This window comes from Bos indicus x Bos taurus, chromosome 17 (assembly GCF_003369695.1).
Source record: "Bos indicus x Bos taurus breed Angus x Brahman F1 hybrid chromosome 17, Bos_hybrid_MaternalHap_v2.0, whole genome shotgun sequence".
Taxonomy (NCBI): Eukaryota; Metazoa; Chordata; class Mammalia; order Artiodactyla; family Bovidae; genus Bos; species Bos indicus x Bos taurus.
In genome coordinates this window covers 24,521,829-24,539,602 of record NC_040092.1, presented here as the reverse complement: position 1 = coordinate 24,539,602, position 17,774 = coordinate 24,521,829, and the positions used below count along the sequence as shown (strand labels likewise).

Below are 17,774 nucleotides of genomic sequence, written 5' to 3'. Positions count from 1 at the left end.
GAGGACCAGACCACATTAAACCTTGCATCTGAGTCCAGTAGGGATTGGAGAATCCAGTGAGATACTCTCTATGCCCCGCCCCCAAACATTGGCGAAATGATAAAATCAACTGTATTCTAAGGCCATCAATTTTTTTCCAAAAAATGGAGATAAAAAGGAAAGACAAGCAGCTAAACAGCAGTTACAAGGAGTGTAGAAACTTTCATTGGCAGAAAACTGCAAAAATGAGAAACTTAAGAGCCAAACAAAGAACACCTTGCCTATAAATTGCCTGCCACAGTTGCTGGTCCCTAGTTCATTTCACATCTGCTATTATTATTTTCCACTAGTACTCATGCAACTACCAGCACATCTGCAAGATGTTAGGGCACCCCACGTGGCCAGTGACAGCCTCACACTGTCAAAAAAGAAAAGATCCCAAGAACCAAGAAGAGCCATTGAACAGAGAACGAGGTCAGTGACACTAAGACTGTGCATTGTACCTCATAACAGCATTGATGAATACATGCACAAGTGCAGTCCTCAGGCTTTTGTGGAAAGGGAAATCCACTCATTTGGCAAGTCTGACGCTCTCGCTTCCTGTGAGAATGTCAGCTCCACATGTGCTGGAACACTGCTCTGCTCACATCCACCACCCCAGCCCCTTGGAGCGTCTGGCACCCAGGAGGCAAAAATACCTGCCAGCTGAATGAGTGAATAAGCAAGAGAAGGAACAGTTTTGCCGTAAATTCCAACAGGAGTTTGCCCTAAAATCCAAACAGGTGAAGGTGAGAAAAGAATGGAGAGAGGGAGAAAAGAAATGAAAAATGTCCCAGGTGTGCAGAGCGGACTCTGTGTGCATCATAGCCTGGAGGCTGATGGTGACTGTTCCTACCTAAATAATGGTCCCCACCATCACATCCTGCTCATTTGACACCCAGGATGAGGCACCAGTAGGAGCTACAGTGTATTTAAGACAACAGGGAAGAATGAGATTCTTGGGAGGGTTTTCATCAGAGATCAGATCAGATCAGATCAGTCGCTCAGTCATGTCCGACTCTTTGCGACCCCATGAATCGCAGCACGCCAGGCCTCCCTGTCCATCACCAACTCCCGGAGTTCACTCAGACTCACGTCCATCGAGTCAGTGATGCCATCCAGCCATCTCATCCTCTATCATCCCCTTCCCCTCTTGCCCCCAATCCCTCCCAGCATCAGAGTCTTTTCCAATGAGTCAACTTAAAGAAATCCCAGGGCTGATCTCCTTCAGAATGGACTGGTTGGATCTCCTTGCAGTCCAAGGGACTCTCAAGAGTCTTCTCCAACACCACAGTTCAAAAGCATCAATTCTTCCCCGCTCAGCCTTCTTCACAGTCCAACTCTCACATCCATACATGACCACAGGAAAAACCATAGCCTTGACTAGACGAACCTTTGTTAGCAAAGTAATGTCTCTGCTTTTGAATATGCTATCTAGGTTGGTCATAACTTTCCTTCCAAGGAGTAAGCATCTTTTAATTTCATGGCTGCAGTCATCATCTGTAGTGATTTTGGAGCCCCAAAAAATAAAGTCTGACACTGTTTCCACTGTTTCCCCATCTATTTCCCATGAAGTGATGGGACCAGATGCCATGATCTTCGTTTTCTGAATGCTGAGCTTTAAGCCAACTTTTTCACTCTCCACTTTCACTTTCATCAAGAGGCTTTTGAGTTCCTCTTCACTTTCTGCCATAAGGGTGGTGTCATCTGCATATCTGAGGTTATTGATATTTCCCCCGGCAATCTTGGTTCCAGCTTGTGTTTCTTCCAGTCCAGCGTTTCTCATGATGTACTCTGCATATAAGTTAAATAAACAGGGTGACAATATACAGCCTTGACGAAGGTGCACGGGAAAATGTCCCAGGAGTCAGGAGGGTCAACTGGAATTAACTTGTCGGACATGTCACTTATTTCAGAGCTGCAGATAACACGGTCTTTATTGTGGCCCCTTATATAGAAACAGTAGCCCTGGGTTTACACTCACCTAACAAATAACCTTTTAAAAGAGTTCTTAGCCCAAAGATCCTCAGAAGAAAAAGACATTTAAAATAACATGTGCTAAGTCACTTCAGTCATGTCTGACTCTGTGCAACTCTATGAACCGCAGCCTGCAAGGCTCCCCTCATCATAGGATTCACCAGGCAAGAACACTGGAGTGGGTTGCCATTTCCTCATTTAGACTATTTACAATAGGCAAGACATGGAAACAACCTAAACGTCCATCAACAGATGAATGGATAATGAAAATGTGGTGCATACACACATTGGAATATTACTTGGCCACAGAAAAAGAATGAAATAATGTCATTTGCAACAACATGGATAGGCCTGGAGATTATCATACTAAGTGAAATCAGTCAGACAGACGAAGACAAATATGTAATGTCACTTTTCTGTGGAATCTAAAATTTGACAGAAATGAACTTATCTATGAAACCAAAACAGACTCAGGGACATAGAGAACAGACTTACGGTTGCCAAGGGGGAGGGATGGATTTGGAGGTTGGGGTTAGCAGAAACAAACTATCATATATAAAATGGATAAACAATAAGGTCTTACTGTATGGTACAGGGAACTAACTATATTCAGTATCCTGTGATAATCTATAACAGAGAAGAATATTTTTTAAAAATGTATATGTGTATAACCGAATCACTTTGCTTTACAGCAGAAATTAACACAACATTGGAAATCAACTATACTTGAGTAAAAAATAAAAGAAATACTATCTGAAGTAACCATAAACAGAAACATATATCTTAGGAAAAATATAAAAACTACCACTTTTGCTTGAATACTGCCATTTCAAATCATATTTACATTGACAAAGAATTCTGTTTGTCAAAAACATCTTCAGTAACACTAAGTAGCTCAAAAGCCATATGAAATTACTTACGTTCAACCATTTTTGACCCACAAAACAGTAATTTCGTGTGGTTTAACCTACTAATGTGCTATAGATTTCATAATCGTGGAAGTATTTATGAGGCAATTCATTCCATACAAACTACTGTTCATTTGCTTGGAAAGGTTAAGTTTTTTTCTAATAGGCACCTGGATGATCCTTCACTAAGCAACTTTCACAAATTTCAAATAGTCCTTATTTAATTTTGGTGTTTATAACTACCAAATACTTATTACAGTGTTCAGAAATCAAAAAAAGTGAGTGCTAAAATAAGTTCACATACTATACCATACAGGAAAAAAAGTTTTAAATACTAAAAAAGTTGAGGGAATTTCCTGGTGGTCCAGTGGTTAGTCCCTGAGCTTCCACTGCAGAGGGTACAGGTTTGATCCCTGGTCTAGCAATCAAGATCTTGCTTGTTGCATGGCGAGGCCAATCAATAAATAAAATTTTAAAGTTGAAAAGTATACCTTGTAGGAAAAATATAAGTATTCAAATGAAACACCTGTCATAAAGCTAGACAAGTTCAATACTTTGTTCTATAGAAAACTGCGCTGTATAGTGTCAGACAAAAAATCTATGATTCATGCAACTTCCCTGCCCACTAACTTCAATCAATAGCCCCCAAATAAAAGTCAATGTGTGTTTTAATAATAACACAATGAATAATGCTAATGACAATATCATAAGATGATTTATTCCATACTGTTTCTCCCAAGAAGAATGATTTTCCTTCTAAAAGATAATTCATTACAGACTGAAGGAATCTGAAGACATTAAATTTTGAGGGTGTAAGAACAACAACAAGAAGAAAACCTGCAATGATACATCGCCTTTCAAGGTGAGGCGGCACTGTTTTCACGCCTTTATTTATTGTAACACACACACACGTATATAGAAGGTACTCCTTATGTTGAAAGGGTTGTATTGCCACATTTGTTTCCAGGAAGTCTTCAGGAAGAAGCAGGGTCCTGCAGTGCAACTACATCCAACTGTGACCCTAGTTTTAAGGAGCAAGACCGGCACCTATCTTAACCAAAAGACATTGGGGGCGCCAGGCTTCAACAGTACATGAACCATGAACTTCCAGATGTTCAAGCTCGTTTTAGAAAAGGCAGAGGAACCAGAGATCAAATTGCCAACATCTGTTGGATCATCGAAAAAAGCACGAGAGTTGCAGAAAAACATCTATTTCTGCTTTATTGATTACGTCAAAGCCTTTGACTGTGTGGATCACAACAAACTGTGGAAAATCAGATGGGCATATCAGACAATATAACCTGCTTACTGAAAAATCTGTATGCAGGTCAAGATGCAACGTTAGAACTGGACATGGAACAACAAACTGGTTCCAAATCGGGAAAGGAGTGCATCAAGGCTGTATATTGTCACCCTGCTTATTTAACTTTTATGCAAAGTACATCGAGAGAAACTCTGGGCTGGATGAAGCACAAGCTGGAATCAAGATTGCTGAGAGAAATATCAATAACTTCAGATATGCAGATGATACCACCCTTACGGCGAAAGCGAAGAAGAACTAAAGAGCCTCTTGATGAAAGTGAAAGAGGAGAGTGAAAAAGTTGGCTTAAAACTCAACATTCAGAAAACTAAGATTATGGCAATTGGTCCCATCACTTCATGGCAAATAGATGGGGAAACAGTGGAAATAGTGGCAGACTTTACTTTGCGGGGGGCTCCAAAATCACTGCAGATGGTGACTGCAGCCATGAAATTAAAAGATGTTCGCTCCTTGGAAGAAAAGTTATGACCAACCTAGACAGCATATTAAAAAGCAGAGACATTACTTTGCCAACAAAGGTCCATCTGGTCAAAGCTATGGTTTTTTCAGTAGTCATGTATGGATATGAGAGTTGGACTATAAAGAAAGCTGAGCATCAAAGAACTGTTGCTTTTGAACTGTGGTGTTGGAAAAGACTCTTGAGAGTCCTTTGGACTGCAATGAGGTTCAACCAGTCCATCCTAAAGGAAATCAGTCCTGAATATTCATTGGAAGGACTGATGCTGGAACTGAAACTCCAATACTCTGGCCACCTGATGTGAAGAACTAACTCATTGGAAAAGACCCTGATGCTGGGAAAGATTGAGATCAGGAGGAGAAGGGGACGACAGAGGATGAGATGGTCAGATGGCATCACCGACTCAATGGACATGAGTTTGAGTAAACTCTGGGAGTTGGTGATGGACAGGGAAGCCTAGTATGCCGCAGTCCATGGGGTCACAAAGAGTCAGACACAACTGAGCGAATGAACTGAACTGAACTGAACTAGGCTGTACAATAGAACCTGGAGTTCTGTCCTAGATATGGATCAGAAATGGGACAATTATACAGATTTGAAAAGGCCAGGATTCCCTAACCACAGTTCCTCAGCCATAGAAGGGTGACAGATGAGCCACAAAAAACCCAAGGCTGGTCACATACTGGGGATATGGAAGCAACCTAAATACACATCAATACACAAATGGATACATAAAATGTGGCATGGGACTTCCCTGGTGGTCCAGTTGTTAAGAATCCGCCTGCCAATGCAGGGGAAAGGGTCTGGATCCCTGGTGGGGCAAGATCCCACCTGCCACAGAGCAGTGAAGCCCATGCGCTCCAACCACTGAGTCCACACACTGCAACAGAAAGTAGCTTCCACTTGCCCCAGCTAGAGAAGGCCTGTGTGCAGCAACAAAGACCCAGAGCAACCAAAAATAAATAAATAATTTTTTTTTTTTAAAGAAAATGTGGCATGCACACACACTAGAATACTATTCAGCCTCTAAAAAGGAGGACATCGGTCGTCTGCAACAACATGGATGAACTCGGGGCATACTTATGCTCAGAGAAACAAGCCAGACATTGAAGGACAAATGGCAGGGCATGGGGGGGTGACTCCACCAATATGTGGGATCTAAAATAGGCAAACTCATGGAAGCATGAGTAGGATGAAAGAAGGTAGGGGAGGGAGAAACAGGAAGGTATTAGTCAAAAGGCACAAAGTTTCAGGAACTTCCCTGGTGGTCCAGTGGTTAGGACGCCATGCTCCCCACTGCAAGGGGCACCGGTTCTATCCCTGGTTGGGGAACTAAGAGAGTAAATCTTACGCATTTAAGTAAATCTCACCACAAGGGAAAAAAAAATCTCTTTTCTATTTAATTAAATTTGTAGCTATAGGAGATGATGGATGTTCACTAAATTTGCTGTGATAATCATTTCAAATCAAATCATTATGCCTGATGGCTCACCCCTGATGGCTCAATCAGTAAAGAAGTTGCCTGCAATACAGGAAAGCTGGGTTCAGTTCCTGGGTTGGGAAGATCCTTGGAAGAAGAAAATGACAACCTACTCTAGTATTCTTGCCTGGGAAACCCCATGGACAGAAGAGCCTGGCAGGTTAAGGTCCATGGGGTCACAGGAGTTAGACAGGACTTAGCAAGAAACCACCACCTTAAATGGATACAGTTCTGCATGTCAATTATATCTCAATAAAACTGGAAAAATGAAAACATTCTACTTGGGCAAACCCGATGCAAAGTTGACCCTAAATTGTGTGCTAATAAAGCCTGAGTTTACCCTTATTCACTCTTAGCAATAATTCTGTCTCTTCCACCGCAACAAACATTTTAAGAACATTCATCCAATAGTAACTGAAGTCAAAGAATTGCTCAAGACGAGTAACTTGTTTACAGTGACTATTCCTGGTAAATAAACATGTGCCGACTGAATTAAAAAATGAAAGAAGGAAAGAAATTTTTTTTTAGGGTAAGACATAAAAACTTCCAAACTACTGGTTTACTCCATCGTTTTGTGTTAATGAATTTTATCCAAAAAGGTTACATGCTTAACTCCTGTGAAATTCTCTTAAGGATTACCTGGCTTCTTCAAGGACTTTTCCCATCACTTTGTTTTTATCTCCCTGGTTAACATCTTCATTTAAATCAGTTCCACCAAAGATGATTCCAAAAGGAATTCCATTACCTGCAAAATTAGGATACTTAACAAAGCACAGTTTACCTTTAAAACACCCTCTCACTAATTATCCCCAAGCATTGATATAAAAAACCAAAGTTCCCAAAACATATGGACTGGGTCATGTTGTTTGTTCAATTACATCCACCTCCCCTGAATAGATTAGGTATCACCATTGTGAACATGACATGGGGTTACTCATGTGAGGCAAGGCCATTTTAAATCAATATGCTTTAAATTTTAACATATGAAAAATGTTGTTAGCTTCCATCTATCAAAGTCAAGTATAATCATAATTCAAAAAGACACAAGTACCCCAATGTTCACTGCAGCACTATTTATAATATTTAGGACATGAAAGGAACCTACATATCCACTGATAGATGAGTTGATACAGAAGATGTGATATCACTGAGGAAAACAGAATTGAAAGAGACACATGTACCCCAGTGTTCATCACAGCACTGTTTACAATAGCTAGGACATGGAAGCAACCTAGATGTCCATTGGCAGATGAATGGATAAGAAAGTTGTGGCACATATACACAATGGAATATTATTCGGCTATTAAAAAGAACACAGTTGAATCAGTTCTATTGAGGTGGATGAAACTGGAGCCTATTATACAAAGTGAAGTAAGTCAGAAAGAAAAACACCAATATAGTATATTAACACATATATCAGAGAAGGCAATGGCACCCCACTCCAGTACTCTTGCCTGGAAAATCCATGGACAGAGGAGCCTGGTAGGCTGCAGTCCATGGGGCTGCTAAGAGTCGGACACAACTTTCATTTTTACTTTCATGCATTGGAGAAGGAAATGGCAACCCACTCCAGTGTTCTTGCCTGGAGAATCCCATGGACAGAGAAGCCTGGTGGGCTGCAGTCCATGGGGTCGCTAGAGTCGGACACGACTGAGTGACTTCCCTTTCACTTTTCACTTTCATGCACTGGAGAAGGAAATGGCAACCCACTCCAGTGTTCTTGCCTGGAGAATCCCAGGGACGGGGAAGCCTGGTGGGCTGCCATCTATGGGGTCGCACAGAGTCGGACAACACATATATATGGAATTTAGAAAGATGGTAATGATGACCTTATGTGCAAGACAACAAAAGAGACAGATGTAAAGAACAGACTTTTGGACTCTGTGGGAGAAGGCGAGGGTGGGATGATTAGAGAGAGTAGCATTGAAACATGTATATTACCATATGTGAAACAGATGGCCAGTCCAAGTTCAATGTTTGACACTGGGCACTCAAAGCTGGTGCACTGGGACAACCCAGAGGGATGGGATGGGGAGGGAGGTGTGAGGGGGGTTCAGGATGGAGGGACACATGTACACCTGTGGCTGATTCATGTCAGTGTATGGCAAAACCCACCACAATAATGTAAAGTAATTAGCCTCCAATTAAAATAAATTAATATTTTAAAGTTGTGATATATACATGTATATATATATATACATATATATATATATAATGGAATATTACTCAGCCACAAAAAGTAATGAAACTGAGTCCATTGTAGTGATGTGGATGAACTCAGAGTCTGTCATACAGAGTAAAGTCAGTCAGAAAAAGAAAAACAAATACTGTCTGTTAATGCATGAGGTTTTCCTGGTGGCTCAGTAGTAAAGAATCTGCCTGCTAATGCAGGAGATTCAAGTTTGATCCCTGGATTGGAAAGAATCCCTGGAGGAGGAAATGGTAATCCATTCCAGTATTATTGCCTGGGAAATCCCATGGACAGAGGCGTTTGATGGGCTATAATCCATGAGGGTCACAAAAGAGTCAGACATGACTTAGTGACTAAACAATAGCAATATTAACTCAAATGTTTGGAAGCTAGAAATATGGTACTGATGACTCTATTTGCAAGGCCAGAACAGAGCCACAGACGTAGAGAATGAACACGTGGACATAGCCAGGAAGGGGAGGGTGGGATGAACTGAAAGAGTAGCACTGACATATGTACACTACCAGGTGTGAAACAGACAGCTAGTGGGAGCCTGCTGCAGATCGCAGGGAGCTCAGCTCGGTACACTGTGATGACCTAGAGGGGTGGGATGGGGGAGGTGGGAGTGAGGCTCAACACGGAGAGGATATCTGAATACACATATTAAACAGCTAACTCACATTGTTGTACTGCAGAAACTAACACAACACTGTAAGCCAATTATCCTCCAATTAAAAATTAAAATGAAAATAAATAAATAAAGCCAAGTGTATCATCCCTGGGAAATGAGTTAATTTGGAACTGCTGGTGTTTATGACGGGAAAAGATGGCTTCAAATGTAGACCTGCTATTCATGATATCAGTCACCATGACGGCGAGGAACCAGGAGGGAAAGGAAAGAGACACAGACTGTATCTTTCAGGAACATGCAGTATGATGAATCACGGAGGGCACAAAGGTATGGGAACCAAAAATATCTGAGATGCTGCAAATGTCAAGTGCAAAAAGATTCCACCCCCTCCCCCCAGGAGCATATTTATTCTGAATGATGAGCCCTAAACTGATGGAAGGCACATTTCCTGCCTTGGTAATCTCAAAAGGCATGGAGCATGCACAGATCAAGTTAAACACGTGCTCATCAAATAGGGCTTCCCAGAAGGACTTCCAAAGGTCAATAAAAATTTCAAAAGAGCAAAAGCAAACCACTAAACAGACCAGATCTAATTTGAGTTCATACTGGGGTTTCTCAAACAAACCATCGCTGCTGCTGCTAAATCGCTTCAGTCGTGTCCAACCCCATAGACAGCAGCCCACTAGGCTCCCCCGTCCCTGGGATTCTCCAGGCAAGAACACTGGAGTGGGTTGCCATTTCCTTCTTCAATGCATGAAACTGAAAAGTGAAAGTGAAGTCGCTCAGTCATATCCGACTCTTAGTGACCCCATGGATTGCAGCCTACCAGGCTCCTCCGTCCATGGGATTTTCCAGGCAAGAGTACTGGAGTGGGTTGCCATTGCCTTTTCCACTACAGAGATTCAACATTGCAACGAAAAGGTAGTGATCTTTCCTTGTATTTACCTTAGAAGTCTTTTGTCATGAAAAGGAGCAGATTTTATATTTTTTCTTTCTAGTGAAGTGCCTCTCATTTCACAGCCTTTAGATACTAAGCACTCTGACAATACACAGGAGGTACAGAAAGGCGGTAAGTAAAAAATTCAAATGAAAACTTTAAAAAGGAATTTAAGTAAAAAAAAAAAATCAAGAGCATTTTGATGAACACAATGTGTGTAGTAAAATGATCAACATAAATTTCTCTGTACAAAGAATATCTGTGAAAAGATAAGCAGAAAAACCTAGCTGCCATTGCCTCTATGGAAAGAACCCCGGGTACTTCCCTGGTGGTCCAGTGATTAGGACTCATGCTTTCACTGCCAGGGGCACGAGTTCGATCCCTGGTCAGGGAACTAATATCCCACAAACTGCTTGGTGTGGCAGGGGGAAAAAAAAAAAGGAACCCAGAAGATCACAAATCTGGGATGGTAGAGAAACTTACTTTTTCTCTCTATAACATTTTATATTGCTTGCCTTTCTTACTATTGGCAGGTGTGACCTTTTCCAAAAATACACACAGCCAGACGTGGAAAAGCAGACCATGTAGAGATGATTTACCTTCTGCCAGGGGCTTAGACTTTGGGGGATGTTAAGATTTTAGCACATGGGATGGACATGAACCTTTGGGGACCAGAGAAAGGTCTGTGGCAGTTAAAATAATGGCCCCGAAAGATGTCCATCCATAATTCCCAGGATCTGTGATTATGTTACACAGAAAGGAGAAATCAAGGTTTTGACAAATCTTTCCCTTTGTTTCTTGTTGAGAATAGGCTTTAGGCTTGAATCTAGCAAGGAACAGACATCAGGTGGCTTTAAGAAGCCAGGTTCAGGAAACCATGAGATTTTTTTTCTCAGCAGACGATTGGGAGTGACAAATGGTCAGCATAAGCACTGATTTTGAAAGATCACTAAGTTATGTGCTTAAATATACCATATGTATGTGTGCATGCTCAGTCATGTTTGACTCTTTGCAACCCCATGGATTGCAGTCTGCCAGGCTCTGCTGTTCATGGGATTTCCCAGGCAAGAATGCTGGATGGGTTGCCATTTCCTTCTCCAGGGGATCTTCCCGGACCAGGGATTGAACCTTTGTCTCCTGCATCTCCTGCTTTGGCAGGCAGATTCTTTACCGCTGCACCATTGGGCGACACCTATATGGGAAAAGAGGGTCCTACTTCCTATGGTGCAGGAGCGGGAGACAGAGCTAGAAGATTAATAAGGCTGATGCTGGGAGGGATTGGGGGCAGGAGGAGAAGGGGATGACAGAGGATGAGATGGCTGGATGGCATCACTGACTCGATGGACGTGAGTTTGGGTGACCTCCTGGAGTTGGTGATGGACAGGGAGGCCTGGCGTGCTGCGATTCATGGGGTCGCAAAGAGTCAGACATGACTGAACGACTTAACTGAACTGACAGTGCAGGGAAACAGGAAGTCACCTTTAGCAGTGAAATGTCTGAAAATTTCAGAAGTTGATACATCTTGCTGAGTGAAGTGTTACTCCTGTATGATGATTACTATAGATAATGTAGGGCCTCAAGTGACACACTATCTCCTGAAAAGCTGCCACTGCCATGTCATTTAATTCATGTTTGGAAAAAGCCACTTGTGGCTCAACAACAAAATTATCTGTCTTGCCTCCACTCGGTAGCCACCGGGCTCTCAGTGAAGTCAAGCCGACCTTGGAAGGGAAAAGAAGAAATATCCAAAAATTGTAAATAAAGCCAAGAGAATGATTGCATGCACATCCTTTCAAGGTGCAAGAAAGCAGTGTTTAAAGGTTCCCTGTGGATTAGTTTTCTAAGACTGTTGTGTGACTTCAGTATTTACTATTAATTAAAAGTTCTTACTCTGTGAAGTTGTAGTTAGGAATAGACTAAGATAGTTATATAGGTAGTTGTAGAGTTCCCAGTAGGGAATTATAGATAGAGAGGGACACCTAGGGAACTTTGGGAGACCACTGTAAATTAACAAGCACTCAAGAAAAATACCAGGATTATTTTTCTAGATTCCACATATATGTGTTAATATGCAATATTTGTTTTTCTCTTCCTGACTTACTGCACTTTGTATGACAGATTCTAGATCCATCCACATCACTGCAAATGACTCAATTTCATTCATTTTTATGACTGAGTAATATTCCATTGTACATATGTGCCACATCTTTATTCTTCATCTGTCGTCGGACACTAGGCTGTTTCCTCATTGTGGCTATTGTAAATAGAGCTGCCAGGAACACTAGGGTACGTGGCCTTTTGAATTATGGTTTTCTCAGAGTATATGCCCAGTAATAGGATTGCTGGGTCATATAATAGCTCTATTTTTAGCTTTTTTAGGAGCCCCCATACTATTCTCCACAGTGGCTGTATCAATTTACATATGTGGAATCTGGAAAAATGGTACAGATGAACCTACTTCCAGGGCAGGAATAGAGATGCAGACATAGAGACCAGACATGTGGACATGGGGTGGGTAATGGCGGGGTGGGACGGGGTGTTGGACTAACTGGGAGAGTAGCAATGACACACACACACTACCATGTACAGAACACAGAGCTGGTGGGAAGCTGCTGTAGACAGAGAGCTTAGCCCGAAGCTTACAGGTGATTGCCCTGCTGGACACTAACCAGTTCTACAGCCAACCCCATCCTAATATTCTTTTAAAAACCTTATTATTTCTTTATTTTTGGCTGCACTGGGTCTTCCTTGCCAAGTGCGGGCTTTCTCTACTGCCACAAGCCGGGGCCTCCTCTTTGTTGGGGTGCACGGGCTTCTCATAGCAGTGGCTCTCCTGCAGTAAGGCATGGGCTCCAGGGTGCATGGGCTTCAGTAGTTGCAGCACGCGAGCACAGTAGTTGTGAAACACAGGCTTAGTTGCCCCGAGGTGTGTGGGATCTTCCCATGCCAGGGATTGAACCTGTGTCCCCTGCATGGACAGGCAGATTTTTAACTACTGGACCACCAGGGAAGTCCTCATCCTAACAGTCTTTACTAAATTGCCCACTCAAGTCTCAGCTCCCCAAATGCTCTTTAAATTGGCTTTAGCATCTTAGTAGTTTCCTCATTAATAAATTGAGTAAACTCTCTCCTATGTGCTCACTTCTACATTTTGTGAAAGAGCCCCATTTTTAACTTTTGAACATTAGATTTTGAGTGAAGAAAAACACATCAAAAATATTCACGATAAGACTCTTAATGTAGTAAAAACAGCTTCAATATACATCCAATCTCAACTGGCGTAGTTACACCATTTTAGAAAATCCATCTGTTAAGAACAAACCGAAAAGATGATTGTGTTCCTTCCATTTTGGAACCGGATAAATGGGATAAACTGTTTCATCTATGTTTCAAGTTGACCTTATAGGCACTGCTGGTTTTCGTGACTGCTAGCATTTCATCCCGAAGAGAGGGGCTTACCTTGCAAAAGTCTGCCTCCTCTATACAAATGCAGAGCTACAGCTGCCTCCAAGTTTTCTGCCTTGATGAAGTTTGAGATTTCAGATGGACTTTCAAAGTCAAAGGCATCTTTCAGAATACACACATGACCTGCAGCTTCTAGATGGTCCCTTTATCAAAAAATAAACAGAAAAAAGATAGGAAAACAAAAAATTAAAATGGAACATGTTGCTGCTGTGGTCAAAACTTTAAATCAATCAAAAGATTCATTAAACCAAAAGTTAATAATACATATCTTCTGAATTGTCCTCTAGAAGCAATCCACCTAAAAGACATTCATCCATCAGCCTCAAATACCAAAACTGGGACTGGGACCAGGGCTGGGACCAAGGGTAGCAGGAAAGAAAGAGTAAATGTTAGTCGCTTCAGTTGTGTCTGACTCTTTGTGACCCCATGGACTATAGCCCACCAGGCTCCTCTGTCCATGGAATTCTCCAGGCGAGAATACGAGAGTGGGTTGCCATTCCATTCTCCAGGGGATCTTCCCAGCTCAGGGATCAAACCCAGTCTCCTGTATTGCAGGCAGATTCTTTATCATCTGCACCACCAGAGAAGTTCCATCAACCCAAATAGAGATCAGTATAAAATTACAGTCCATACCCCTCATAATACAATTGGGCTTTTCCATACACAAAATGGTGATCAACTTTTTAATGTGATCATCTTTTCAATGTAGACTATTTGGAAAGTCTGCCATAGGCTTCAAGAAATAAACACTACTATACTGGGGAAACAGGCACAAGCTCTTCTATGGGCAAAGTAGCAACCACTAGCAGATTTATTTTTATTTATTTTTTTTTTTTTAATTCACGGACACTTGCATGCCCTGCACGTGCGGCCTGGGCCTGGGCCAGGGCCCGAAGCAGCATGGGCATGGTCAGGCAGCGCATCTTGAAGCGCGGCCACTCCGTCCGGTGTAGCGCAGCCCGTCCGCCGAGAGGCCCCACTAGCAGATTTAAAATGCACAAACTCTGTGACCAAATAACTTCCCTTCTCAGAATTGATCTAAAAGCACACTAGGGTACGAGTGCAACACATGCATCCAAGAATAAGCACTGAGGAAGCAAAAAAGTAAGCACATGTCCTCAGTGTGCAACAGGAGGGGACCAGTTATATTACAGTGAGTATGAGGCCATCAAGCCCTGATGCTGTGAAGAAAATGCAGATCACTGTGACATTATTTAGAATGAACTCAATACACACTGTTAATGAAAAGAGAGCAAAGTGAAGAACCCTGTGTATATATAGCATGTGTGCATAGAATATCTGTAGAAAGATTTAGAAGAAATAGGTAACAATGATTCTGTCTAAAGAGATCCAGGGACCAGAGCTTTTTTGCACGGCTAGACCCTTTTGCATGGCTAGATACTTTGACCAGGTACATACATTATTTTTAATATAGTAAGTCCCTAACGTACATATGAGTTCCATTCTGAGAGCATGTTCGTAAGTCCAATTTATTGGTAAGTCCAACAAAGTTAGCCTGAGTACCCAGCTAATACTATCAGCTATATATTACTGTACTGTAATAGGTTTGTAATACTTTTCACACAAATAATACATAAAAAGGAAACAAACACAAAAAATAGAGAAAACATTTTTAACCCTATAGTACAGAACCTTGAAAAGTACAGCAGTAACAGTTACATGACTGCTGCTTTTGCACTTGCTTCCAGACTTCCTGGGCTTGAAATAAAGATATTGCACCTCTGTCCTCCATATAGTACTCACAGTAAAGTACACAAAAGCATAACCAACTTGTAGACAATGCACACATGTGACAATGTATGCCAGACACAGGACTAACTTATATGGTTAGACATGTGAATGCACACTCTGCATTTTTTAAAATCTGCAATGTTCATAAGTGGAACTTCTTGTAATTGCTTGAGGTGTATGTGTGTGAGCATGTGAATGTACAGCCAATCCAACTTGGCCTCTCCCTTGATTAAAACCCTCAAATGGCTAAGAGTAGAGAGCTCAATTGTCAACTCTGTGAGAATGGGGCATGCATCTGTCTTGCTTACTGAATAAAGCAAGCAGTGATGGCTGGATGTGTCTCTGGGATCAAGTCCAAGTGCCCTAGCCTAGCACACAGTGCCCTTCATATCCCACTTCCCCTGCAAGGCCAAGTGCACCCCACTCTTGCTATCCTTAGCTCCAGTCCTGCCCTTCCATCTGGAGGATGTCCAATGCATCATGCCTTCTGAGCCCCCTGACATGGCCCCAACATTCCCCAACACCAGCCCCCTTCAGTGAAATTTGACAGCCTCTGCTCCTAATGCAGCTGTCCCCTCACTATTTCCATTGTGCTCCAAGGCTATTGCTACCACCATCCCTCTGGGCTGCAGTCATATGAGCAAGGCAGTCACATCATACTTAGAGCTCCTATTACAGAACTGAAAACCAACAAGGACCTGCTATAGCACAGGGGACTCTATACTCAATATCTTGTAATAATCTATAACGGAAAAGAATCTGAAAAAAGAATATATAGCTATGATTGAATCACTTTGTTGTACACCTGAAATGAACACAACACTGTAAATCAACTATACTCCAAAAACAAAATCGGAAAAGAACAAACAGAAAAACACAAAATCAGCACATTAGTGGCAATCAAGGACACTTAAAATTACTCTTGAAAAGTTCTTAAATCATCCAGAAGGTACTGGAGTACAAAGTTCAAACCTAACACAGCCATTTTCCCCCTAATTCCAGAGATAATAAAAATGGTTATTCTTCAGCTGAACATCAGAGGAGTTAGCTGGGTGGCACTTAGGAGCAATATTGTATCAAATAATAAGAGTAAACATAGAAGAACAAGGATCTAGAACATTCAATCCAAATGATCATAAAATGACCAACTTCCTTACACAGGGGGCGCCTCAGGAGAACTCAGGTCTTCAGAAGATACATTAGATTCAAATCTTCAAGCCCACCTCCACTCTGGGAAATATGGCGAGAATCATCACCGATACTACTACGTGAATGATGAATTTTTTCTCTCTCTTTGTTTTCTCTTTTGTGTTGTAAATTAAATGCAAGGCTGCAGCTATCACCTTGCCAAGAAAGAAAAACTAAGGTCTGGAGACTTGAGTTGGCTTCTGTTCTTACAACATATTGAGTATCTTTATCTTGTCATTTCTGCTGTTAATGCTGATTGACCACTGTCACTGCCCCCCACCCCCCGACCACCCCCCCACCCCCTACCACCACCACCTAACCCCCTCAACTCCTTTAGAAATGATGATGGTAACTGTTAAGCAGAACCAGGATAGAAGCCTGCAGGCTGTCTAGTTATCTGCTCACTTCAGCCTAAAAATACACATCATGCAAAAATAAGGACACCACAAACTTCAGAGTATAACTGTGAAATGACTGTTATTCCATCTTTAAAACTCTAAAATGAGAAGCCAAAAACAAAGGTGTTGGGAAATGGAAAGGAAACAGTTTGAATTCTACTTAGGAAATTTATACCTGAGAGATTTCTGGCTGATGCAGAATCTACAGGGCAGGGCATATTGGATTGGGTGACTGGGTATAGACAATGCCTTGTTCTTTGTCTATTAAACGCATTTTCAAATGGCATTTCAACACTAGCTTTATGATCTCACAAATATTTAAAAATAGTCTTTTTTTTTTTAATCTTAATTCTCTATGGACCAAGACTTGAGCCTTGTTTTCTGCCGATTTGTATCAGGTTGGCCAAAAAGTTCTTTCTGGCTTTTCCATAAGATCTTAAGGAAATAACACTTTTAAATTGCTTTGTCCTTGTTCCTTCTGGGGCTCCGGGGCACAGGAGCCTTTCTGTTCAGCTTCCATGACTTCCACTGAGTTCCAAAAGTCAGGTTCAAACAGTTGCCAGTCAGAGAAGGAAGGGGATACAGAGGCAAGAGAGGAACAGCCAAGAAGCAACTGTTTGCTTCTGGTCAAAGTTTAAGATTACCTGAGTACAGGCCATGAATACACCCTAATCCTATCCTGGTTTGAGATTAACTGAGTACAGGCCATGCACACACCCTAATCCTATCCTGGTTTGAGATTAACTGAGTACAGGCCATGCACACACCCTAATCCTATCAACAACACTACCCTTGGACCATTGCTATAAAAATCCTCACCAAATTCTTCAGGGTTGGGACACAGAGTTTCAAGGGCTCCCCTTTGCCTGGGAAAGCAATAAAGCTATTCTTTTCTACTTCACCCAAAACTCTGTCTCCGAGATTTGATTTGTTAGGGGAACCACTGACTGAAACCACCTGCCCTGGCCAGGCACCATAGTAACCACTTACGTGAGTTCTGTTAAACAGGAGGTCCTCAAAAGGAATGTAGAACTAACAAGTTAGCATCAAC

General features: G+C 41.8%; 1 protein-coding gene and 1 long non-coding RNA gene across 5 annotated transcripts in view; one reads left to right on the top strand and one right to left on the bottom strand.

Moving 5' to 3' along the window:
• Nucleotides 1-17,774, bottom strand: part of GLT1D1 (glycosyltransferase 1 domain containing 1) — a 115,646-nt gene that overhangs the window by 82,161 nt on the left and 15,711 nt on the right. For all 4 annotated transcript variants that reach the window (XM_027567047.1, XM_027567048.1, XM_027567045.1 and 1 more), the window contains exons 2-3: nucleotides 13,380-13,528; nucleotides 6,801-6,906 (exon numbers count right to left, since the gene is read on the bottom strand). In XM_027567047.1, coding sequence (XP_027422848.1) covers nucleotides 6,801-6,906; nucleotides 13,380-13,528 — 255 coding nt within the window. The remainder of the gene's footprint in view (nucleotides 1-6,800; nucleotides 6,907-13,379; nucleotides 13,529-17,774) is intronic.
• On the top strand, nucleotides 9,802-16,517 carry LOC113907619. Its single transcript, XR_003515246.1, has 2 exons — nucleotides 9,802-9,904; nucleotides 16,299-16,517. It is a non-coding gene; the product is annotated as an uncharacterized LOC113907619 (long non-coding RNA).